The 26,469-nt window shown below is 38.9% G+C and overlaps 1 protein-coding gene across 2 annotated transcripts in view; it reads right to left on the reverse strand.

Moving 5' to 3' along the window:
* Nucleotides 1-592: 592 nt before the first annotated feature.
* Nucleotides 593-26,469, reverse strand: part of SLCO5A1 (solute carrier organic anion transporter family member 5A1) — a 159,898-nt gene continuing 134,021 nt past the window's right edge. For both annotated transcript variants that reach the window (XM_015145540.3, XM_001099565.4), the window contains 4 exons: nucleotides 15,700-15,859; nucleotides 12,865-13,106; nucleotides 10,142-10,206; nucleotides 593-6,860 (listed from right to left, as the gene is read on the reverse strand). In XM_015145540.3, the coding sequence (XP_015001026.2) occupies nucleotides 6,403-6,860; nucleotides 10,142-10,206; nucleotides 12,865-13,106; nucleotides 15,700-15,859 (925 nt within the window). In that variant the 3' untranslated portion in view covers nucleotides 593-6,402. The remainder of the gene's footprint in view (nucleotides 6,861-10,141; nucleotides 10,207-12,864; nucleotides 13,107-15,699; nucleotides 15,860-26,469) is intronic.

Raw genomic sequence — 26,469 nt, forward strand, 5'->3', positions numbered from 1 at the left:
CAGGCTGTTAGGCAGAGCCATGAGACTAGTTAGGGCCAACGAAAGGGGAGAATAGACATATGGCACTTCCAGGCTGAGAAAAAGAAAAGCTCTTTTGCCATTCTCTGGGCATTTCCTTTCCTTGCCCCAGCAACCAAGATTAACCCTGGAAGTTCCAGATGGTGTCACTTCAAGATGGTGGAGCCTCTGTCAGCCTGGATCCCTGAAAGACTGTGTGGAACAGAGCCTTAATAGATGTGTAAGTGAATGAGAAACAAACCCATGTGTTATGAAGCCATTGAGATTTGAGGGTTAATATGTTATTTAAGTATAATTTAACAAATCACATTCAAGGTACATAGCTCTGTGTTCCGAAAGTCTGTTTTGAATACATAAGTGATGAATTACTTAAAATTATTACCTTTGGAGACTCAATTTAAAAAAATATGCTATGGCTCTTAAAACTATACTCCTACAACTTTACACATAGAACATTCTGCTTCAAGGTAGAGTTAACAGTTAGGTACGGAGTTAATTTTGTAGGCGGGGTGGACAATTGCATCAATCTCAATGCTTCATCTCTTCAAACAACAAAGTTCTAGAAACAATTTCGTTTCAGTCCAACACACTTTATTCATTTTTAACTTTTTTCTTAATTTTCAATAATCAAGTATTCAAGATGCTGTAAACCAAGATTTATTAGTACATCGACAATAGATTTCATTAAACATATGGAAATTACACATCTTTTAAATTACCCTAAGAAGTCTCCAAATAAATATCATTTTAAAAATCACAAAATCAAACTTCTTTATGCAACAATGCAAAACAGCCTTTCATCACAAACACACTTCTACATAAAACACACACACACACACAGAGAACACACGCTCCACTAAGAACCTAATGCCAGTTTAGTTGACACAGTATTACATTTCCTTAAACAAAAGGGTCAGAGCCTGACCTGCCTGTTTCATGATTCTAAATTAACATTTGGGGTTTGGGGTAGAGCTATGTATTTTAAGAAAAATGCCCATTATTTGGTACTACTCTTACCAATGATCAATTACCAATTGCCAGTAATTGGTACTAGTCTTGCCAATGATTCTTATTTTTCATTTCTAGATGGAAACTTTAAACCTCTTTTATTCACCCCTTTGGTTTAATGTGTTCCTGCAATTACTTTAGTTTTCAATAATATTTTCTCCTTCAATTTTAACATGTAATGATAGGATACCAGAAAAGATAACACCTTCAAAACCCCAGTGTTAAAAATACCTTACATGGGTGTAAGCTTTTTGGAGAAGATATAAGAAAAGATTATCTGAAATATTTTTTCTACCTCTCTCTGAAATTATTTTTAGCATCTGATTATTCTTGCTAAAATAAATATCAAAAGCACTGAGTATTCCATAGAAAAGTATTCCCCCTTACACACTTCGTTTTTGCAGCATAGAGTTCATGGAGTAACTGTTGAAATAAGAGTAATGGATGCTTGTTTTCTGGAAAATTCTTCAGATTTCCAAAGAAAAAGTACATGCAGCCCCTTAGCAGTGAAATGCTGTGAATTCAGTGGCGCTTTTTAATGGTGAACATGCATCATTAAACACTTTTTAGCACCAAAGCATTTTTTTTAATGTTGCAAAAGCAAACACCTAGGGAGGGTTTTGTTTCTTTTGCTTTTTGTTTTTGTTTTTGTCATATTTGACCCTTCCTAGAGCTGCGTAAAAATGAAGTCTTTAAAATAAAACCTCCTCAAACATACACAGATCTGATTCTAATGCAACAACAAGTTTGGGACAGATACAGCCAGCAGCATCCCTAAAGATGAAGAAGAGAAAAAGACAAAACGATAAAGTGCACGAGGTAACTACCTGTGCCTGCCAGCCACGGCACTCTCTTACTGTGGAAGAGAAAACACAAATGTGTGCAAAGGCTACCTACTGGTCTGTATGACAGAGAACTAGCAAACCTGCAGTTTAGGCAGTTCTGGGATTATACAGTATTTTGGCGTCTATCTGCTACTTAGAATACTCAGTATGCACCTACACATCGATCATTATGTTCATGTGCTGTGCCATCTCTGATGTTTTAAGTACATACACAATCGCAAAATATAATTGGCTACCACTCGAGGCTTGGGCTTGCCTTCTGCTCCTGGGTGCACTAGGGAATTCCCACCAATGCTTCAGCTCCATCCAAACTCTAAAGCTTCTCCGTGGTAAATGCACGGTTTCTACAAAACAGGGCCAAAAAGAAACTTTCTGGCTCCAAGTCCACCAAAGAACGAAGCTGGAATTGTGGACCGAAGAAGAATTTTCTTGGTGGTTGGTGAACATGGAGGACTGCCATGACATCCATGAGGCCTTACTCCAGGTAACTCCCCCTTCTCTGAAGGTTGACATTTCCAAATGCATGCAACTAAAGGTAACAATGTCACAGTGACTAAAGGGAACAGTCGGGATCAGTGGTTTGATATGTATTTTGTGTGTGTTCATTTAAAACCCTTATTAGGAATCTTAAAACTCATATTCATCAAAAAACTAATGGAAATGTTAATATTCTGAACAAGGAAAATTTAAAAAAAAAACATACACCTGAAATCCCTAAAGCTCAGATTCAACAAATCTAAACTACCGTTCTTCATAATGTTTCATTTCAGAACTCTGCTGAGACCTGATGTTAACACGAAGACTGGATTTGTTCTGTATTAAATACGAACTATAAATAAATATTTGAGGTATGTTATGACAAATAACTTTAATATAACATTTAGCTAAATAAATGTAAATTTAAATTTACCTTGAAAATCTAGTTAAACATTAAATCGTGATATTTCCTACAGATGTTTCCACAGCTTTTTTTTTATTTACACAAAAAAACCTCTCTACTCTTCAGAAACGGTAAAATATCAAAAAATTGAAATGCTTTAACCTCATGATTTTATAGTCACACCTTGCCTTTGTTAACCAAAAGCTATTGTATGCATTGTGTAGTGTAAAAAATGAATAATGGAGTGAGAGAAATCTATGTCTGAATCCTGACTTTGCCATTCTGTACAAACCTAAATGAGTTCTTTTACGTTTTTTAAAAAATAATAAAATCAGCCGGGCATGTGGCTTATGCCTGTAATCCCAGCACTTTGGGAGGCCGAGACGGGTGGATCACTTGAGGTCAGGAGTTCAAGACCAGCCTGGTCAACATGCTGAAACTCTCTCTCTACCAAAAACAGAAAAAAAATAGCTGGGTATGGTGGCACACACCTGTAATCCCAGTTCCTCAGGAGGCTGAAACAGGAGACTCACTTGAACCCAGGAAGCGGAAGTTGCAGTGAGCCGAGATTATGCCACTGCACTCCAGCCTGGGTGACAGAGCAAGATTCTGTCTCAAAAAAAAAAAAAAAAAAGAATCAAATCTTTGCAAGGTAATTAAGAGGATCAAAATGAATGATGATATATATTAAGTGCTTGACAAAATGCTCTACAAATTGTCAACACTCAACAAATGCTAAATTGTTTCCTCTCTGTTCCTCCTTTCTCTCCATCTCCAACACCTTGATTCTGAATTACTTTTGAATATTTTCAAGAATTAAATCCGCCTATAAAGAATAAGGACCTAATGCTAATGAAAATAACCAAAGAATGTGCCCCAACCACCCATCTTACCTCCTGGGAGTTTCTAAATTAATAGGATGAACTCAAGGATATTGTATTTGCATATTAAAGCTAAATAATATATGAATTTACAGTTTATAAAGGAACAAGATGACCTTTTCCAAAACAAGTAATTCGAAGCCTAAGGTCATGGAGAGTCTTCATTAAAACTTCTAATAGGAGCTGTGACTATAAAGTAATGTGAGTAATTTATTAAGAAACATATAAGACCCTATATATACAATTAAATGGTATCATCTACAAAATAGTCACTTCAGTTGGCTATGCAATATTCCAATGATGCTACCATAGCCCCAAGTATTTCGTGAACAACACTTAATTGGTACATATTCCAAAGCTTTATTTTCTCATGATTTTTACTACTTAGTCTACATTCACCAACAACACATGAATGAAATACCTGCTCTTAACAAGGAGCAGATACTTGAGCAAGTACAATATTAACACTGTGGTGCACATTTCTTTGAGTTCTGGCCTAATCATCTCAAAGGATGTTATGGAGTGGCAGATGGCAGTCAGGTAAAATGACACCTGAAGATACCTGGCACCTGGTCAGTGATCGCCGAACTGGATGACTGTTCAAGGCAGCAAAGGGAGTAAGGGAGCTCTCTAACTACCCCGTGCTGAGTCCAGCAATCTTAGCTACCAGAAAAAGTGCCAATCCCACCAACATTCTCTCAATGCAGTATCTTAATGATCAGAGGAAAATTAAGAAAACACCACACCTCTCCAACCTACATATATTTAACTCCCACACCAAAGGAAACTTTCTCCTTTAAAGGATCAAAGCTCTCCCACAGAGGGTAAAGGGGAACCGTGAGGCCCCAGAGGAGACACTAGGTCAATCAGCAAGGTTTTCTGAATCAGCAAGATGTTTTGCATACTTCCAATATATGCCACATTGGCCAGAGTTTGACAATTACCAGTGCAATTACAGTCTTAACCAAGCAAGAATCCTCACTTCCCCGAGAGCCAAGCCCAACAGCCAGAGGGAAGTCCTTAGCCCCTGAGACCACTAGCTCCACCCCTTGTAGACATTGTTCAGTCTAATAGTGTTAACGCAAACTGCACGCAACCAAGAGAACAACTTGACCAATGTCATTCCTAGGAAGAGAGGGAAACAGCCTTATGCTCAGGAGTATTTGCACAATTCCACCTGTGCAGTCAAGCAAGGATGGAGAGCAGAAGCCTGAGTCATGGAACAGTCTGTCAATCACATCTCTTCTGGGGATAAGGGTAAACCAGAAGAGAAAAACATTTCCCTAATTAGCCCTCCATGACCATAGGCTCCTTGGCAGAAAAAGTTCACAATTATATCAGCATTTGGCCCTTACACTCCCTTGCAGCCAGAACCCATGAGCTAACTTGCTATCAATTCGTTAGCAGCATCAGGAAGCATCTATCTTAAGAGCCATGTAGAAAGCATTCTGTATGATGCTTACGTCAAAGTGATGTGCTGGGAGGTACTGAAAAGAATGATGGATAATGAACCCAAGGTGCATTTAGGAACAGAAAAATCTTCTCTCAGAATCACTGCCAGAAACTTACAGTAAGAGGGAATCAAAGGGTAGTGTAAAACGATTCCAACTCTGATAAGGTAGGGTTCAATAGGATGGACTGGTTTATTTTACATAATTTTCAACAATTACTTAAGATTGTATTCTATTCCAGAACACAGATCTCCCTCCTCCTGTATTCAAAGTGATTTTCATATCCCAGGCACAGATTTCTTGATATAAGTACTCATTTTCAGGAACAACCACAGCAATTTTCCGTCCAGAAAAAAAGAAAACCACACAGATTTGCCAGTGCTTTCAATATATAACTAAAATACTCAGGTGGGACTTTTCCCAGTGACTTTGAGGACCCGTAGCGCTAAAGAAAATTTCTGCAACAATTTTCTTGGATGAGAAAGCTGTCATTTTCTTTCCTTATTGTGCATTTCAAATTACAGTTTCTAGCCATATTGTTTAGCACACTAGTTTTAAAGCCCCTTACGAAAGAATACTGGAGTTGATATTTAAGCTATCAGATTTATGATTCAGCAGCCTCTTTATCTTAGGATGGGGCAGGCAGACTAAAAGAGAATGTGTCCTCTGACCTGAAGCAGCTGTTCCTTCTATCACACTATGCCTATGGTTCCTTTGAAGCATTTGACAAATTCTACCTGATTTATAACTCTGCTATGGCTTAAAATGCTCTTAACAGTACTGGATGGAAAGTTCGGAAACATATCTGCTTTATTCTGTGAAAGCAAACGTAACATGCTGCACATACATTTTTCCAATCAAATTGCATAGTTGAGACAAAGTCATTTGTGCTTTGTAGCAGAACTCACAGTAGGTGTTCATATCTAAAAACTTTGATTTGGAAATGCCAAGTCCTGGGCAAGCTCACCTTTGTTTGGAGTGTTAGTTAATGATATGCACCGCCATTCCCCTTCCCATGATTTTGCTAACCGTGTACCTCAGCCTATACCGTAGGGGAGCATGAGCTTTAAATTAACACAACGGAAATGGGAACAAATCTAGCTGAACGTCTCCTTCTTGGAGAGAAGCGGGGAAAGGCTCTCAGTCTTGTTGAGGTATCCAGCCCTCAATGAATAGCGGCTGTGTATACTGAGTTTTGTTGGTTTGAGGATTGTGTCTGTAGAGGTTAAAAAAAGAAATAAAGAAAAGAAGGCACGGTTGTTTCTCAAGTCGCCATTTTCAACTCAACCAACAAAACTAAATTCTTCCATTTTCAAGCTTCAGGAGGGCGGCTCCAGGGCAGCTGGGCTCTCTTCCAGCCCCGGGTCCGCAGAGGAACTTATTGCTTCTGGGAAGGGCCCCGGGTAGGTCTGTGCTGCGCACTGGATCCCTTTTTGCAGACCAGTCTCTTCGTGGAATTCTCCCTGGGTGCTGAAAGCTGGGCAAGATCTAGTCCGGGCACTGTCGGGGTGGCCCACTCTCTCACTCACGGTGCTCACGGGGAATTCTCTCCACCTCCGCCTCTGGAGTCCATCCTCCTTGTATTTTATGGAGTACCAGGCCAGAAAAATAAAAATAAAGCCAACGAATTTGAGGCCGGCCGCCAAACCAAAATACACAAAACGAAACGACGTCACGTTGTACTCCCAGCAAGAACCCTGCACGCCACACTCGTGTTGCCAGAGCATGCAGGTGGTGTCAATGACTGCTCCAAAGTAGATTGGAGTAGGAATGTATGCTAGAGAGGGGAAGAAGAAAATACGAAGACTTAGCACGTCTTACAAGAGAGAACAGATTTGTAAATTAGCAAGGTACTGGTGTGCTCTAAAACCAGTTGAGGGGAGGGATTTTCTTATGTTACCAGATTTTTTTAAAGACACAATCACATTTTATCACAATATATTTATCATAAAAGCATTCGCTATATGATAAACACTTAAAATCGAGTTTGCCACCCAGAATGCGCTGTTGCTTTTTACGATCAAATCAACATGTTGCACACTATAAGTAGATACAATTTTATTTGTCAATTATACCTCAATAAAACTGAAAACAGGGATATTGCTAAAAATACAATTAGAGAATCGTTTTAAACCTAAAAATTGGATTTTGTCATTAAGTATTCAACAGGCTACACTAGAACCCTTTATTACCCACCGAAATTCAATACACTTAGTTCTTGTGGGTTGGGCGCTAGTCTTTGGATGCAGGAAGAGTACGAGAAAAGCAGCATCTCTTGTGAGTCAAACACCACATAAAATGGCAACTTTATAAAAGCACTTATAAATCCAAGAAATTATATATATAAAGGTACTTTATTATGGCATAAATTTCATCTTTGAAGTTTATGAAACATCTGAGATGAATAGTAGCTTCGTCGTCTGGGCTATGATATAGACATTTCCTTAATCCAATGAGAAAAAAAAAGTCTACCTAGTACGTAGACTCCTTCACCACATGCCACTCCCTTTGCCAAAATGTTCCCCAAACTCATTCACCTTGCAAATATCTATGCTCCCTTTAAATTCCTGACTTACTCAGATGCCATCATATTCTCACTGCATTTTGCATCTACCTCCATCTTATTAACTATCACATAGTATTGTAAATGTTTGCAAATCTGTCACTCCATAAGCTTCTTCAAAGCAGAGACCATGCCTTTTATTCTTTGCATCCCAAAGACCTCAAAAAAAATTTACAGAAGATAGCGATGGGAGAGAGGAGGGAGGAAGGAATAAAAGAGAGAAAGGAGGAAGGGAGCCAGGAAGACAGAAAGGAAGGCAGAGAGGATAGGTGGGCTGATAATCCAGGAAGCTGTGAGTGATACATTTTAAATAAGTTGTTCTTATTTAAAATAAAGTCTATTGGTTTAATTTTAATATTATTAAAGTTTTTTTTTTTAACTCTTTTTCTGCTTCGGAATTTGGGGGGAAATGAAAATTGGCTTGTTGGCCCAACTAGACTTTTTCACAATCCATAGAAGTTAAAATAAAGTTGAATTAAATAATAAATGCCTGCAATGTTCTCCCTCCACTTATTCTTGATGCTGTGGCATACATGTGTGGACTCACCTTTACCTCTAAATCGTATCGAATGACCCCAACTCTATGGCATCAGAGAGGGGCAAAGCAAAAAAAAGAAATTACCTTTTTCTGGCCGGGCATGGTGGCTCACATCTGTAATCCCAGAACTTTGGGAAGCCAAAGCGGGTGGATCACCTGAGGTCAAGAGCTGAAGACCAGCCTGGCCAACATGGTGAAACCCCATCTCTAGTAAAAAAAAGAAAAAGTAAAAGAAAAAAATGCAAAAATTAGCCAAGCATGGTGGCAAATGCCTGTAATCCCAGTTACTTGGGAGGCTGAGGCAGGAGAAACACTTGAACCCTAGAGGCAGAGGTTGCAGTGAGCTGAGGTTGTGCCACTGCCCTCCAGCCTGGGCAACAGAGCAAGACTGTCTCAAAAAAAAAAAAAAAAAATTTTTTTATATATATATGTCTTTTCTTATTCAATTACCCCTTTGGTTAACAAATCTCCTTATTTCTAAATAATACTGTTTAACTTCTAACAAGAACTACAAGACAGATTTTTTCTTTTTTTTTTTTTTTCTTTTAGACAGAGTTTTGCTCTTGTTGCCCAGGCTGGTGTGCAGTGGCTCTATCTCCGCTCATTGCAACCTCTGCCTCCCAGGTTCAAGCAACTCTCCTGCCCCAGCCTCCTGAATAGTTGGGATTACAGGCACGCACCACCACACCCAGCTAATGTGTTTGTATTTTTAGTAGAGATAGGGTTTCATCATGTTGGCCAGACTGGCCTCGAACTCCTGACCTTAGATGATCCACCCGCCTCGGCCTCCCAAATTGCAGGGATTAAAGCATGAGCCACTGCACCCGGCTTAAAGCAGACTTTTTCACTATATCTAAGTGTGTCAGGATTTCCTTTAAACAGCATGCTTTTTTAAAAATGGTACCCTCAAAGTCTTATTAGTACCAAACAAAAACAAAAACAAGCCACTCATTACATGGAACTAGAAGCATCTTCCTCCTGGGGCTCATTTTTGGACTGGGCCATCAACCACAACATATGATAAATTGAGAATGCCAGGGGATTAGTGCTTTAGGGGGTCAGAAGATGCCCTTTTTAAACATTACCTCTTCAAAACTGAAATAAGAAATTTGAATCAAAAAACAATTTTTTTGTCTTGCAGACAATAACACTGATTACTGAGGAGAAAATAACAGCTGAAGAAAATGACAGACTGCCACTTAAGAAAAAGAAATTATAAAAGGAAAAATAAGCTTGAAGACAAGGATATCAATTAAAAATACATTGAAACTGATCAAAGGAACATTGTATTTCACATGCTTATTTCCCATTGTCTCAAGAACTCACAGAGTGCTGTGGTGTTTGTAAAAAGAAGACCTATATTCCTCCTGCACAAATGTACTCTGTGGTTTGTCACATGGACACAGCACTACTAAGCTTCTCTTTTTGATAAGTAAAGACTTACAAGGCAGTCCCTATATGTCACTTTGGGCACCTTTCTTTTCCTTTCTAAAGTTTTTTATTTTTCTCAGAAAACATGATAGGTATACTCTTTGTTTAGTCCAATAAAATTACTATAAAGAAGTAAGGAATTGAAAACTTCGCAAATAAAGACCGATTTCTATTGCTTTCATAGTAAAAAGGCATAAAGGGGTCAGAATGCTAGGATTACAAATCCTTAACAAATTGCTTGATTTCCTATTTCTTACTGTGCAAAACGCTGGGGAATTTTGTCCAAGTTTATGTTCATGATGGAAAAGAAACTAACCTAACGTTGGTTTTGTTTTGTTTCATCAAACAACAGAACCTGTCAGCTTCTAGTTCAAATCAGAAAACAAGGAAGTTGTACCCTCACCACTAACCTGTAAAATCTTACTCATGGTAATAAATGACGTGACTTGCCATTTTTAAAGGACAGTGAAAATTTGCCATCTGCAAAGAGGAACTAAGAGGCACACTTGGAAATTCAGGGACGTACCAAGTGTTCGCAACAAAACAAACTGCATTCCCAGCGCGAAAGGCCTCTCCTCATCTTCTACGGACCTGCAGTGAAGGGAAAGAAGGCAATGTTTTGTAAATAGTAGCCCCAAGAAAATGAATGTCAAATCAAGTCGGCTTTGTGCAGAGCCAGGGACTAAAGAGATACCATGCCAAAATATTTAACTCACTATTATTTACTAACAATAGCCACATAAGATTGCTGGTGGCTACATCACTGAATAAAGATCTTCCCAACGCAGACACCAAAGAAACTCTGACTAACTCTAACTGTTTCTACATAAATACTGGTGGAAGGTTAAAGGCTCTTGGCTGAAGAAGCTGAAATGCCTCTAACTGAGCTTCCAAAATCAGATCCATTTTTTTTTTAATAGAATTTCATCCTAAATACTGCGGGGTTTTTTTGTTTTCGTTTTTGTTTTTTTGCCTGCGTGCCTGCATCTTCCAGAGTGGTAGATGTGTACATTGAAAATTACTCCAACAATTCTTCCAAAACAGGAAGAAAAAAGAGTAAAGAATAAAAGTAAAGAATAAAAGTATACATCAGAGGAAGCATAAGCCCTCCAACCACATCTTTTTTTCTTTTTTAAAAAGTTACACTCCAAGTTATTCCCATGTGGCAGGAAGATTGGAGTCTACCGGTTTTGTAATTAGCAAAGATTAAAGGGTTCCTTTTCTGAAATTTTAGGTTAGAAGCCAGCTGGCTATTTGCCATGTATGAACACTAAAGGAAAAAGTAGCCTATGGGTTATTTAATATCTCTTGAGGAATTAAAGTGCAAAGAATGAGATTATTTGAGTAAATTTATGAATGATTCATATGTCTTTTTAAATGCTGCAGTACCTTATCCTCTCCATCGAATACCCATGAGAGTACGGTGTATAATGGGAACTTTCCCAAGACCAGTGCCCTTGTCACCTTTTCCCTAATTTCTTTATTTCTCAGAGCAATTTGCAAAGTGCTGCACACAGGTTGTTATTCCATAAATATCTGCTGTTGGAATAAATGAGTAAACAAACCAGTGGGCCTTTCATGCACCACTATCTGGCTGTCAAGGAACAGCTTTGCTTGGAAATGCCTGATTCTTTCCCAGTGGGAAAGAAGCCAGAATACGCCTGGTGCAGCCCACTGCCCTTGCTAAGCAATGACATCTCAGCAGGCGCTTCCTGCAAGGTGTCCAGCATTGTGGCATCTGAGGAGCCTGGAGGAAGAGTAAGAACTGACTCCCTTTCTTCACTCCTTCCCTGCCCTCCACCCCCCTAATCCCCCTGAAGCTGCCCAGACCCATGGGTGTGCTCTTCTGGCTTCACCACGCTGCCCAGTTCCTCTGTCCACTGCAGTCCTTACTGCAAATATCAACACACCGATGTGAATGTATCAGTGTGGCAGGCCTCCATAACAACTGTTTCAGTACTGGCTGAGTGGTTAAGTTAAATATTAAAAGCCAGTGCCCTTATACAAATGCTGGACTGTAACAAAAGCCCACCAAGACTTTTGCCTAGGTCTTTCCTGGGACTTAAAGCATGAAAAAACAATGAAGGAATTCTTAAGAGGATCCATTTAGGATTAAACAAGTTTTATTGGGGGTCTGCAAAAACTCCCTAGGCCTCCACAAACAAGTTTATTGGGGGTCTGAAGGAACTCCTCAAACCTCCATGATTTAGCAGGAGATAAGATAAGGGTAATCACCCCAGCACCTGGACCCATTTAGATTAAGTAAACTTACTGAGGCTCCAGAAGAAGGTCTTCAAGATTCAGACCTTTGTTATAGGTTAAAAGAAATTAATCATTTATGTCTTTAGATGAATGCACACTTACACATGCACAGATAGCTTACAATGTATATAAGCTCTAATAAACTTTGTAATTTTGAGTTGGTCTGGTGATAATTTCCAGGTCTTCTCCCTGTAACTGGTTACAGAAATAAAAACTCTCTTTCTCCCCAGTTCATCTGGATCTCTTGTTATTGCACTGCAAAAAATCGCAGCCCAACTCTCATTTTGGTTCAGGAACATCAGTGCCAACATTTTTAATAGGACAAAAGTAGCTTCCGTGTTCTCTTATCAACAAAAAATCCAAACAAGACATGGCAAAGAAAGCACAGCCTGAAAAACTTAAAAAAAAAAAAAGAGAGAGAGAGAGAGAAATCACATTCCCTAATATGCCCTTTTCTTGACTCAACTCTGAAATTTTGTATGATAGTAAAATTAATGAACTCAGCATTTCAAATTGCAAGCCCAGCATAAAGCACCACTGATCCCAAAGGCAGTAACTATCTAAAAGGTTGAAGATAATAGCCTTTGCTGTATGCACGATTTAGCAACTTTCCCAAATTACTTCCTGCCCTCCTCTGGGGTCCAGCTTCTCATAGCTAACAGAGTGATGACTTTCAACTGCTGAAGTTGAACCTCACAGGGCAGAGACTTCAGGAATCAAAAACATCAAAGAAGTTTCATTATACATTAAGAATATAACCCAACTGAATAAAAGAACCTTCCAAAGTATGGAATGTTACAACCTTCCTTTCCCTTCCCAAAAGGGAAAAATCCCTCTTAAGTTCACCAGGCAAATATCTGAGCGCCCTCCTGCACATGCTAATTTTGCTTTGCTCCATGATTTACCACATAAGCTCCTTCTCCTGGATTATGTGCTCTGGAAATTCTAAGTACAGAACCCACCCCGGAAGTTGAATGCTCTTCTCACCTAAGTGTTACAATGATGGCCGATGGTTGGGCACAAGCTGTGATGAAGGTGACTATGAAAAGAAAAACTAAGAATGGGATAAGGGTATTGCAGGTCCGTTTACATTTCCCAGACACAGCATAGCCGTTCTCATTGAGATAAGTCTTGACAATAACCACACGGAGCTGACTGCGCTGTCCCACGGTGGGCGGAGTGATCACTTGTCGACTTTGGACACAGGTGCATTCTGTATAATTCCGTATCTAAGTGAGCAAAATAAAGAGCAGTTGTGTGCCCCTCAAAAGCTAACTGGGGCATAGGAATATTAAGACAAAATTAAGTAAAAGTACTCTAAAATAGCTCGAATATTTTTTAAAACACAAAATATTTCATTGAAAGTAACTTCCTCATTGATAACAGTAAGGATCTCAAGTGTGTGTCTAACAGAACCAAAGTCTGCTGGTCAAAATTGTTTAAACCTAAACTTTCCTAAGAAGCTTTCAACATTCAATACCATTCACATTCCGCAGACTAATTTTTGTCATCATTATATTCTGCCTCAATTGCTGTTAACTCTTGGGCTCTCCAATTAGAGAAGCCCTTCAAAAACCAGAACCAAACCTTATTTTTCTTTGTGCTCACAGAGCACCTAGCACAACTCTGGGCACACAGAGGGCCCTAAAGTAAACATCTATTAAATGCAGAGAATTCATAATGCAACCGTGACGACTTCAGCACCAATAATAGTAAACACCTCATTGGTGTTCCATTTTCTTTTCTTTTTCAACTTTTATTTTAGATTCAGGGGGTACATGGGCAGGTTTGTTACATGGGTCTACTGCGTGATGCTGAGGTTTGGTGTACAGATGATCCCATCACCCAAGTCGTGAGCATAGTTCCCAACAGGTAGTTTTTCACACCTCCCTCCCCACCTCCCCCTCTAGTAAGTCTCCAGTGTCTATTGTTTCCGTCTTTGTGTCCCACTTGTTTAGCTCAATGTTTAGCTCCCACTTATAAGTGAGAACATGTAGTGTTTGGTTTTCTGTTCCTGCATTAATTCAGTTAGGATAATGGCTTCCAGCTGCATCCATGTTGCTGCCAAGGTCATGATTTTATTCTCTTTTATGGCTGTGCAGTACTCCATGGTGTATATTATCACATTTTCTTTATCAAATTCATCACTGATGAGCACCTAGCTCAATTCCATGTCTTTACTCTTGTGTATAGTGTTGTGATAAACATACAAGTGCATGTGTCTTTCTGGTAGAATGATTTGTTTTCTTTTGGATACATATCCAGGAATGAGATTGCTGGGTTGAGTGGTCATTTTAAGTTCTTTGAGAAATCTCCGAACTGCTTTCCACAGTGGCTAAGTTAATGTACATTCTGGTGCTTCCATTTTAAACATCTTTTTAGTCCCTATAATTAGCCGGTGCCCTACTCCCTACAGAAGAGCAACCAGCTCCATGGATGGAACTTGACTACCACAGCCCCCACCCAGTACTGCTCCTGGACTCTGACAGAGTCACGCTAAATGGACATCAGCTGAGCTGACCTTCATTGCAACCTTGAATACCTGAAGCAGTGGTAAGAATAAGTATGGAGACGGGGCACTGTTTGGCTGTCATGCTCAAAAGACTGCTGGCATTTTTTAAAGGATGAGCACTCACTCTCAAGGAAGGACTTAGCCACCAGGAGAACAGATCTCACCCTTTCAACATGGCGACACAGTGGAGCTCACCAGTTATACGATGGGGAACAAACAACAGGAATTCTCAATTTGTCATTGCAGTTTAAAACTCAGACATCAAAAACAATATCCCCAAAACATTCAGTGGATGGTATAATCCCTTATCACCTGCACAGAACAAGCACATGCACTTTAACCTTTTAGTGAAAGCAACTTCCTACAGCCTGTTCTTCACAAAGAATCAAACCGGGCTCAATAAGAAACTGAGTAGAGGCCAGGTGCGGTGGCTCAAGACTGTAATCCCAGCACTTTGGGAGGCCAAGGCAGGCGGATCACCTGAGGCTGGGAGTTCAAGACCAGCCTGACCAACATGGAGACACCCCGTCTCCACTAAAAATACAAAATTAGCCGGGCATGGTGGCACATGCCTGTAATCCCAGCTACTAGGGTGGCTGAGGCAGGAGGATCACTTGAACCTGGGAGGCGGAGGTTGCAGTGAGCTGAGATCGTGCCATTGCACTCCAGCCTGGGCAACAAGAGCGAAACTCCATCTCAAAAAAAAAAAGGAAAGAAAGAAAAAAGAAAGAAACTGAGTAGAATATGAAAACCTTCTCCCACAGTATTACGGCCCATTTATAATTTGCAGGAAAGGGAATTCTCAAAATAGCCTATTCTTGAACTGTCAGAAATATCTTTACTTTGAAAGTTTTTTTTAAGCCAGAACTGAACTGATACTGTATGAAAAATGGCCATCGCCCATCTTCACAGACTCCAGTCAGGGGAGGTACTTTCCTATTCTCTTCTATCAGCACCAAATATGGTCATCTTGACCTTCAAATCCATCACAAGGGCCCTGTCAGAGAAACAAATGGCAGGCCTAGAGCTCAACCTTATCAAGTTTCACTGAGTTGGCGCAGAATATAAAGTAGGAGAATGCTGATATGGAACCAAATCCCTGCACCCAAATGTTCCCGTCATCCCTGGAAAAAAAAATAATAGCAATACATAACTTTCTTTCCTTGAGGTTTTCGTCAGAGGTATTTTGTAGGTTACTTGGAGCCTCTTGAAAAGAAAGACTGAAGTCATTGTGGCAGCATATGAATTTCATCACATCCTTGTCACAGGATGTTGGACTAACAGAAGAGGAACTTGTGAAATATACTCACCCCAGTGCTAAGATTACCACTATTAACACAGCCAGCCAGACAAGGGTTAAAGTATGTAATTCCATCTGATCCACAGACTGGCTCATACTCATGTATTTTACAGCCACAATTAACGTTGCAGCTTCCTGTCAGATTCCTATGGGGCATGGTGAGAGAAGGTCTAAGAGAGAAGAGAAGCAGATCATGAGCAACATTTACCAAAATAAAACTCATAGGAAAGGTCTTGAAATTAATAATTTGTCCGTTTTAGAGAAAATATTCTTCCCATTGAATCAAAGCCATGATACCCTAAGTAGCCACCCTCAACAATTATTTTTGTGACTTTAAAACAAAACATAAAGAAAAATGTTTCAACTTTCTGGTACTACAGATTCAATGCTTTTTATCAAATTACTGCCCCACCTCAATTTCACCCTCCCTCTTGGTGCTATGAACCTGGTCTCAACATCTAGGATCTGCTATTCTAACCCTAATATAACTACGCACCCTGTAAGCATCAGGCTGTACATCTTAACAAATCTGTACCTCAATTTCTTTATAAAATGGAGGAAATACATTTTAGTATTGAATCAATAACATCACTCTGAGCACATGATCACAGTTAAAACCCATCTATCCCAGTTATTAATACACGTTCCTTTGACCAAAAACTTATACTCTAGAATAAATTATCAAAGAAAGGCATGAGACTCTAGAAAATCAAAATGAAGTATTTTCAAAGATGATTAGGAATCACATTGCTAGTTTGATTTAAACAACCAGAGAATAAAGATTAAGCAGTTCTTCACTCAGGATTGCCCAGGTGTGGATCCACAATCAGATATGGTGGGTTTCTTTTCTTGAGATCATGGTGTCTCATACAAAGAAATGATACCATATGAAAAGCTTGAAGAAAATAAATTCAGGCAACAAATATAGAGAGAAGGAAAGGCAGGTAAGGATATAGGCCTAGGGAGGGGAGTGTAAACAAACCGGTGGAAGAGCAGAGGAGCACCTGGGGGATCCACAGAAGAAAGAAAGGGGCTCTGTACTGCTCGTACCTAGTGACCACTTTTGCTTTTGTGACCACCAGTTTTGTGTATCACTGATGAAATGTTGTTTCCAAGACTATATGAGTTAGCAGTGGAAGATCCTTCATCCAACCATCCATTTATCCATTATCTACCCATTCAACAAATATTTTGGAATGTCTGTTATGTACCAGGTCTTATCTTTTTTAAAATAGATTTAGAGGGGGGAAACATAATTTTGTCATATGAATATATTGTGTAGTAGTGAAGTTTGGTTAGTGAACCCATCACCTGACTAATGTACATTGTACTCAATAGGTAATTTCTCACCCCTCAACTCCCCTCCCTCGCCACAAAGACTTTTTTTTTTTGAGGAGTCTCACTCTGTCACCCAAGCTGGAGAGCAGTGGCGTGATCTCCGCTCATTGCAAACTCTGCCTCCCAGGTTCAAGCAATTTGCCTGCCTCAGCCTTCCGAGTAGCTGTGATTACAGGTGCCCGCCACCTTGCCCTGCTAATTTTTGTATTTTTAGTAGAGACGGGGTTTCACCATGTTGGCCAGGCTGGTCTCGAACTCCTAACCTCATGATCCACCCGCCTCAGCCTCCCAAAGTGCTAGGATTACAGGCGTGAGCCACTATGCCTGGCCAAGACTTATCTTTAATGACTATGCTAGTACCACTTATACAGTAGCATAGCCCATCCCAACCATGTGTGTTAATCAGTGTTTGTTCAAAGGTTTGTTCAAAGGTTTTTTTCCTGTGGCTTCTTTCAAACTTTGATAATGAGTCCTTAAATTTTAATGGGGGAAACAAATTCAAAACAATATTAAAGTCTTATCAAGAACGCCTTCTAACAAGGCAAAAGGCAGATAAATTCTGTTTTTCATTCATGTCACTCCACACAAAAAAATTATCACAAGACTCTAATAATCATTACATTCACAAACTTCTAGTGTCATACCATTTTAAAGTTTGTATATACTTAAAAAAAAATTATTCTAGACTAGTGGGTCTCCACTGGGTCAATTTTGCCCCCCCAGGGGACCTTTGGCAATGTTAGGAGACAATCTTGGTTCTCACAACTGAGGGGGTGCTACTGTCATCTAATGGGCCACTAGTTCCTACTGAGGTAGGAGATCAGCAGGACCTGCTTTCTGAGTCCTGGTCACAACCCTGCTGATTAAAACAGGGTGTAGCAAAGAAACTGACCAAAACCAGAAGGACGAAGATGGCAACCAAAGCGACTTCTAATTGCCTTCATGGCTCATTATATGCTAATTATAATATATTTGCATAAGATACTCCCACCAGCACCATGGCAGTTTATAAATGATGCCACGGCAAATGGCTCAAAGGTTACCTTATATGGTTCTGGGAACTCTCTGCCCCGTTTCCAGAAAGCTTGTGAATAACCTGCCCCTTATATTGTACATAATTAAGAGTGGGTATAAATATAGCCAGCCAGCAATCCACAAGTGCTTCTCTGGGCCATTTTGCTGTACACTGCTGCTCTAATAAACTTGCTTTCTTTCACTGCCAGCTTGCTCTCGAATTCTTTCCTGTGCAAAGCCAAGAACTCCCCCGAGTTGAGACCCAATTTTGAGGTTTTGCTGGCATCACTACAACGCACAGGAAGGGCCCTACCACCTCCCATAATAAAAAATTATCTGGCCCAAATGTCAATAGTGCTGAGGATGAGACACCCTGTTCTAGACCAATTTTCACACTGTTCAAGGAGGCAAAAAGCTTTCCTGAGTTTGGGAAACAGGCACAGTCCCCGGTCACCTTTGGGTATGTTTGCTTTTCTTATGAGATCGTGGTGTCTGATACGAATAAATGCTATGAAATGAAAGGCTCTAAGAAAATCAATACATGCAACAAATATAAATAGCAATGAAAGGAAGTGGGCATTCCTGAAAAAGTTATTAGGAGAGAAGGTGATCATGGTACACACACAAAAAGCTGCTGACATGGCTCATCCTTTACACTGTGCTGAAAATCATTTTTAAGAATAATGATGTTCTGATTGTCATTCACTCTCCAGAAAACAGACTGGATTCTAATAATAGCACCAATGTTTAAACCTGAGTAACACTAAGCAGTCTCTCATTAGCCAGACGTGAACCCATCATGAGAGCACGAAATGCACAAGGACTACTTACTGAAGGCTGCACTCATCCTTGTGCAAAGGGACTGTGCAGTTCCCTCCCAACAAACAAAAAGCATTTCTGGCAAGACATAAAATGCACAAGGGCTTCTTGCTGAAGGTAGTCCTCCAAATAAGAGGATTGTGTTAACTCAAGAATCAATGTAAGTGTTAATTTTGAGTGAGGCACGGGGCCTCGATAGCAAATACCTTATAACTGCGTAGTCCACAATGTAAGCCTGAGAGTCACACCTTACATCTTAATATAAAAATGATGAAATTACAAAGCTAGAGAGATGGAGGCATCTCTGAGATTATCTGGCAAACTTGCTAACTTTAAAGAACGGGAAACTGTAAGAGGTATCACGGCAAGCCTCACAATCGCTGAGGCCTCAGGAAAACCAGCTCTGGGGAGAGAGCAAAAAAGAAAACAAGAAGTAAAAACAACCACCTTGTTATCCAATCTTTGTTAAATCAATCACTCAGGGATCGATGCTTATGTAAAGTAATATATAACAGCAAGACAAACGATTGTTAAACATAATTCAAACTATTTCTGCGACAGGGTCATTACAGCTAAGTATGTAAGAACACAGTGGCCCTCAAAAACCACAACCACACCCCAGCAATTGTGTCCCATCACCCTGCCCCAAGACCTAAAGAACACCTGAACTTCCCCACCTAAACATACTTCTCCTACATACTTCTCCTACATACTTCTACTGATCTCTATAAACCAAAGAGAAGTCTCCCAACTTTCTTAAGGGACTTCTGACTCTTTTTGAGTTTTTCTCTATTAAAAGATGTGACAAGTAGAAATCCATACATACTATGTTCAAGCCATAAAAGAACATGATTCCCACAGCACAGAGAGAGAGAGAGAGAGAGAGAGAGAGAGAGAGAGCCTCCTTAGCAAAATATACTAATAAACTAGAACAGTATCTTTCTTATAATTTCTTAATCTTCATCAATTTATCTCAGTCTTCAAGAAGACTTCAATGAGAATGTTTCTTTTCAACTCCACTTAAATTTTTGGTTTCATATTAGAACACTTCCTTGGCTATACAGAGCTACGCAACTTCGGGTTTACAAATATTATTATCATCACCATAATCATCATTATCATTTAAAACTAACATCAGCAGAACCCTATTTTGATTCCATGAATTGCACCCTGAGATCTCAACATAAGTTGTCTCATTCATTCCTCAAGAGAATTGTCATTATTATTGCCATGCTTCCATCTTTCAGACAAGGAAATTGAAGGTTTGAGGGGATAGGCACTGCCAAAGTCACACAACTAGTAAGGGTCAGAAATGGATTTAAACCCAATTTTATCTTTCACCACAGCATGCATCTGTAAGCCCCAACACTGGCAGGGAAGCTTTGTGTAACTCTCCCTCGTTTTACTTCCTCCAGCACAGGTCTTCTGGGTGGCTTATTTCGCTTTCTTCTTCCTGGAGAAAGCTCTAAGGCAGCTTTTCCGGCGCTCTGCTTTTAATGTTCTTGAGTGTGAGTCAGAAAGAGCTGGGTTCAATTTCATATCCACAATTCACAAGTGCTGTGAATTTCAGATTTTATATTTGTAAAACAGATATCAAAATATCAGTATCACACAGTTGTTGTGGGGGATTAGGCGGGTGAATGTATGGCCAGTGTCCAGCATTGTGCCTGGGACATAACACACACTAAGATATTGGTGTGCTATCTTTCCACACTTAACAGAAGCAGGAATGAATAGCAGTAACACAATCACAAACATGAGGAGTGCAAAAGGCTACTGTGACATTTTTCCTTTCAAAAAGGATAGTTTTTAATTTACTCCTACAGAGAATGGTGGGAAAAGAATTACATGGAGATCTAGTTTCAGGCCTGACATTTAGTAGCTATGTGACCTTGGGCCAAATCTTTTCATCTATGGCTATTAAATACCCCTCCTGACTACATAAAGGAGAGCAAGAATAATCAACAAAGCGCAGTGTGTGATAGCATATGTGCTAGCATAGGTTTGGAAGAGGACTATATTCAAGGAAGGTTGTGATTATCGTGTCTAATTGTTATTTTTATCATAAAAGCTCCTTTCAGCTTTGTAGACAACAAATTTAAACCAGGTATAACTTGAAACTTATGTGTAATAACCCACAATGTGTACAAACTATCTCTTTAAGTCCAAAATCATTTCAAATAAAATAATGTGTCACTTATATGCTTTTCAAAATATCTTTATTTATTATTAAAGTAATACATACTCATTGTAGAAATTTTTTAAAATACACAAAGACAAAAAAATTAAACTTATGCATAGTGCTACCACCCAGAGATATCCACTTTTAATGCTTTTAGTATATTTTGTTCTGGTCTTTTTCCAATGTACACATAGATTAACATTAATAATATATTGCTACCAAGATTGTATGTAAAGTTTTAAATTCTATTTTTTCTCCTCCTAACATTACATTATGTTATGTTAATATGTTAATAGAACATATTTTAACATATGTATAGTCATAATATAACATATGTTAATATAAGGGTATAGAAAGGTAAACTTGGTCCTAAGTTTAATAATACTCATAGGCATTTTTGAAATAAAAACTTATCATGTTTTAAGATATATACCTTACAGACTTCATATTGATTTCTTTAGATCTTTGTTACAAACAGACTTGGCAGAAAGAAAATTTGCTTATACTTTATATCCCCTTGATACTCCTAAAACAAAGTAAAACAAATGTTGTTTGTGCCTCCAAATAGAGCCAACTAAGGGATGAACTCATATATTTACATCTAGAAATGAACTCTAAGCCTATCAATGAAAAGAGCTAGGATAATCCAAAAACTTGTATATCTATGATCTTTTAAGCAAACTTCCTTTCCCTCTAATTCTCAGAAACTTCCGTTAAATTAGTAATATCTATAATAAATGATTTTGAATGGTGCTAAAATATTTAAACAATGGAGAAAAAACTCTTAAGCAGATTAAGCTACCCATGAGACACAGGCAAGGAGATGAATGGTTTCAATGATATAATTGGAGAATTTAGGAATGACCTGGCCAGAAACACCAGTCACCTGAGAGGGCTGGTCCACTATCTAAAGACACCATGTTGTCCTATGGTAAAATCCAGTGTGGTGAGGAGGAAGCTGAGTTGTGCCTGTGGCAAAGGTCTGAATTAATAGACTGTATTTATTTAATTTCTAGAGTCTGAATACGATGGGACAATAAAGCTATATTCAGAGAAGATGCTTTAGGGAAATATTTTGGAGCTGGGTGGGACTGAGTGAATCATTCCGTCCAACAGTCTCTGCCGAGAACAGAAAACTGAGAAAAATCTTCCTGGTCATTTGGTAGCTCAAGAAATTACCCTTGGAAAAGTTTCAGCTCAGTAGCTCTAGTCACCAAACCAGATAATATAATAGATTTTGCTTCAAGTTCAAAAGGATGGTAACTGATAAATGACAGATAGTCGTAGACAGTAAGTAAATACTAAGCGATTTATCAGCACATAGCCCTGGTTAAAAAGTCTTTACACGGACCTCAGACTTAACCCCATTTTGAAAAATTATTTGAAGAAAAGGCAGAGTGAGGGGCAATAACTCACATTACACAATGTATTTATGTAAAGCATCACTTAACCAAAGTTTCATGGTCAATGCCAGCTCTTTCGGGTCCAAGGTGATTCGGACACACCTGTGTGAAGTACAGTCTGGCAGCCACAGAGACGAAGCAAAACACATTTCTTAATTAAAACTGGAGGAAAATTGTGGGTGCTGGGACTGTAATTACGTGAGTTGGAAATGGACCAGGATTTTGCTAGAGCTCTTAGGATCTTTCAAAATGAAAACTCATCAGATTTTTAAGTCTGAAGTTTCTATTTTATTTTATGAGGGTTAGAATACCTAACGTGAAATCTACCTCCTTAACAAAGTTTTAAGTGTACAATACAGTATTGTTGACTCTAGACATGATGTTGAACACCAGATCCCTAGAGCTTATTTACCTTGCTTGACTAAAACTGTATGGCTCCTGATTAGTAATGACCCATTTCCCAATGCCCCCAGCCTTGATGACCACCATTCTAACTCTTTGAGTCTATGAATTTGACTCTTTTAGATACCTCATGTAAGTGAAATCTGTGACCAGCTTTTTTCACTCAGCATGATGTCCTCAAGGTTCATCCATGTTGTTGTATATTGCAGAATTTCCTTCTTTTTTAAGGCTGAATAGTGTTCCATTGTACGTATATAATCATGTGTCACTTAATGACAGGGACACATTCTGAGAAATACATCATCAGGTGATTTCATCGCTGTGCAAATGTCGTAGAATGCACTTACACAAACCTAAGTGGTCTAGCCTACTACACTCCTAGGCTCTATAGTATAGACTATTGCTCCCAGGCTACAAACCTGTACAGCGTGTTTGTGCACTGAATACTGTAGGCAATTATAACACAATGGTAAGGAGTTGTATGTCTAAACATAGGAAAGATACAATAAAAATAAAGTATAAAAAATAAAAAATGATACACCTGTATAGGGTGTTTATCACGAATGGAGCTTGCAGGACTAGAAGTTTCTCTGTGTGAGTGAGTGCATGGTGAGTGAGTGGTGAATGAATGTGAAGGCCTAGGACATGACTGTGCACTGCTATGGTCTTCATAAACACTGTACACTTAGGCTACACTAAACCCATTTAAAACCGCTGTTCTTTCTTCAATAATAAATGAACCTTAGCTTACTATAATTTTTTTACTTTATACACTTTGTAATTATTTTTTAGCTTTTTGATTCTTTTGTAATAGCACTTGGCTTAAAGCACACATTGAACTATAGTACAAAAGTATTTTTTCTTCATATCCTTATTCTAAAAGCTATTTTCTTTTTCTTTCTTTTTTTTTTTTTTTTTTTTTTTACTGTTTTAACCTTTTTGTTAAAAACTATGACACAAACACACACATTAGCCTACACCTACACAGGGTCAGGATCATCAGTATCACTGTCTTACACCCACACCTCTCGTCCCAAGATCTTCAGGGTCCATAACATGCATGGAGTTGTCATCTCCTAAGAAAGCAATGCCTTCTTTTAGAATACCTTCTGAAGGACCTGCTGGAGGCTGTTTCCCAGTTGACTTTTTTAATACGTAGAAAGAGTATGCACTAAAATAATGATTAAAAGTATAGTATAGTAAATGCATAAACCAATAAAAACAGATGCTTATTATCAAGTACTATGTACTCTATACAACTAGATGTGCTGTACTATATTGCAGGACTACCAGCACAGTAGGTTTCTTTATAATAGCATCACTCCAAACTTGTGAGCAATACATTGCACTTCGACCCTATGACTACAACATCATTAGGCAATGGAATTTTTCAGCTCCATTGCAATCTTACACGATGACCATTGTATATGTGGCCCATCATTGACTGAAACGTTGTTATGTGATGCACGAACATACCACATTTTCTTTGTCCATTCACCTGTCTATAGACATTTAACTTGTTTCCATATCTTGGCTATCAAATCTGAATTTTCTAAGAAAACCACTAATAACACATCAGGTTCATTCTACAAAAAGACCGTGATTATGTTTTGGCTTCACAGGAAAAGCTCATTCTCCTAAAACATCCCAACTCCATCCCAGGCACTTAGGTGACTCACAAGTACTTGACGCTAATCAAAGAAGGGTCAGTCATTAAGTCCTTTTAATGTTAGAAAATTCACCATGCCCGTAAACCTGAAGCCCTTCACATAAACTTTAATGAATAGAAATGACTTACATAGAATGTTTTCTTCTTTGTATTTTTTTCTTCTGTCAGAATAGTGTAATAATCAAAAGTATTGCAGCATTGCATCCAGAGTCAAAGAAACTTAATTTCAATCCCTAGCTCAGCCATTTTCTAGCTGTGTGACTTCAAGCAAGTTATTTAACCTCTCTGAGACTTTATCCTCATTGAAATATCATTAAATAGTTATTATCAAGTGCTTACTATTTATGCATTTTATCCCATTTTATCCTCCCTATAACCCTAAGAGATAAGTACTATAATTGATCACATCTTAATGTTGAAGAAATTGAGGCACAGAAAGGTTAAAGAATTGGCCAAGTATCTTACTCAATCCTCACATCAATCCAACTAGATAGATACTGTCTGTAGTCTCACCTTAAAAATGTAGAAACCAAGCCCAGAAAAGTCAAATAACTTGCCCATACCCAGACAGCCAGTATGTGGCAAGGCTAAGGTGAAAATCTAGACTGGCCGATGTGAGAGCCACAGAGCAAATGGTGTAGGCGTGCAGAGCACGTAGCATGACTCCTGTAACTCAGCTGCTCTGAAATATCAGAAAACCATGCAGTATTGAGAAGTAGATACATCCCCAATAGCTCACCCAGCAAGAAGGTTGTGTGTGCATGCCGTTGCGTACACGCGTGAAATACACGATTTAAAACAGCACCTCAGTGAGGTGTTCAGAAAGAATGCGAACTCTGACATAAATCATCTAGATCTGATTCAGCTCCACTCCTTATTAACTGATGAGTTTGGATAAATCATTTAATTTCTCAGGTTCTTTAACTAAAATATAGATAATAACATAAACAGTACAGGGGTGTCGTAGGCATAAGACATGTGTAAGTGCCAATCACACTGAACCAAACATATACCTTACAAAGACTCCTCTCTTCACTGCCACTCCCTTCATCTTTCTCTTTACTAACTTGAAAGGGGAAAAAAGCCACATGCAAGTCTTAAAATCATGCAGAACGAGAAACAGTTTTTACTAGGCAGGCCAGCCACATACTGTTGAGCAGGTTGTACACTGAACAAGGGCACCCAGCCAAGGGAGCAAAGTTAAAATGTAGCTCACACCCTGCTTGAAGAAAGGATTCCATTTTTGTTCACAAAAGGTATCTGCTACTCTAAAAGTGGCACGCCTATGCAGCTGCACCACCCAGTAGTGTTTTCATTAAGTCATTCTAGACTATATTCCTAGGACTTGGGAAACCAGAAAAATTCTCCATGGAAACTGGGTTATTCTTTTGCTACAATTTATAAACTTCCTTTAAAGTCAGACTGCAAATACTAAAACAATTGGGTCCTTGCCACAGTTTCCAGCACTCTTAATCAGGTTACTTCTTCAAGATTGAATAAGTAAGAAAAGGTGTACCGTAATTCATGGATTCGATAATAAAGATGTAAATTTTCGTCGAGTTCATAAGAGTTGCAGCCTCACTATATGAGTAACATCCCTGAACTGAGATAGGTGCCAGACATTCATTCATCTATTAAAGAAGAAAATGGAATTGCTCTGCATGATCTAGAAGGAAAGGGAGTAGAGATAAGAAGCTAACTTTTTTCAGCATATTCAAAGTGCTAGATTCTGTGCTAGGAAATATGAGAACCTTCCCGATATCATTCTCATTATCAAAACTACAAATATTTGTTTAAAATATTCACATGATTTAAACTAAAGGTTGCCAGGCATGGTGGCTCACATCTGTAATCCCAGCACTTTGGGAGGCCGAGGCAGGCAGATCTCCTGAGGTCAGGAGTTCAAGACCAGCATGGCCAACATGGTGAAACCTCACCTCTACTAAAAAATAC

Source organism: Macaca mulatta, chromosome 8, assembly GCF_049350105.2.
Source record: "Macaca mulatta isolate MMU2019108-1 chromosome 8, T2T-MMU8v2.0, whole genome shotgun sequence".
Lineage (NCBI taxonomy): Eukaryota > Metazoa > Chordata > Mammalia > Primates > Cercopithecidae > Macaca > Macaca mulatta.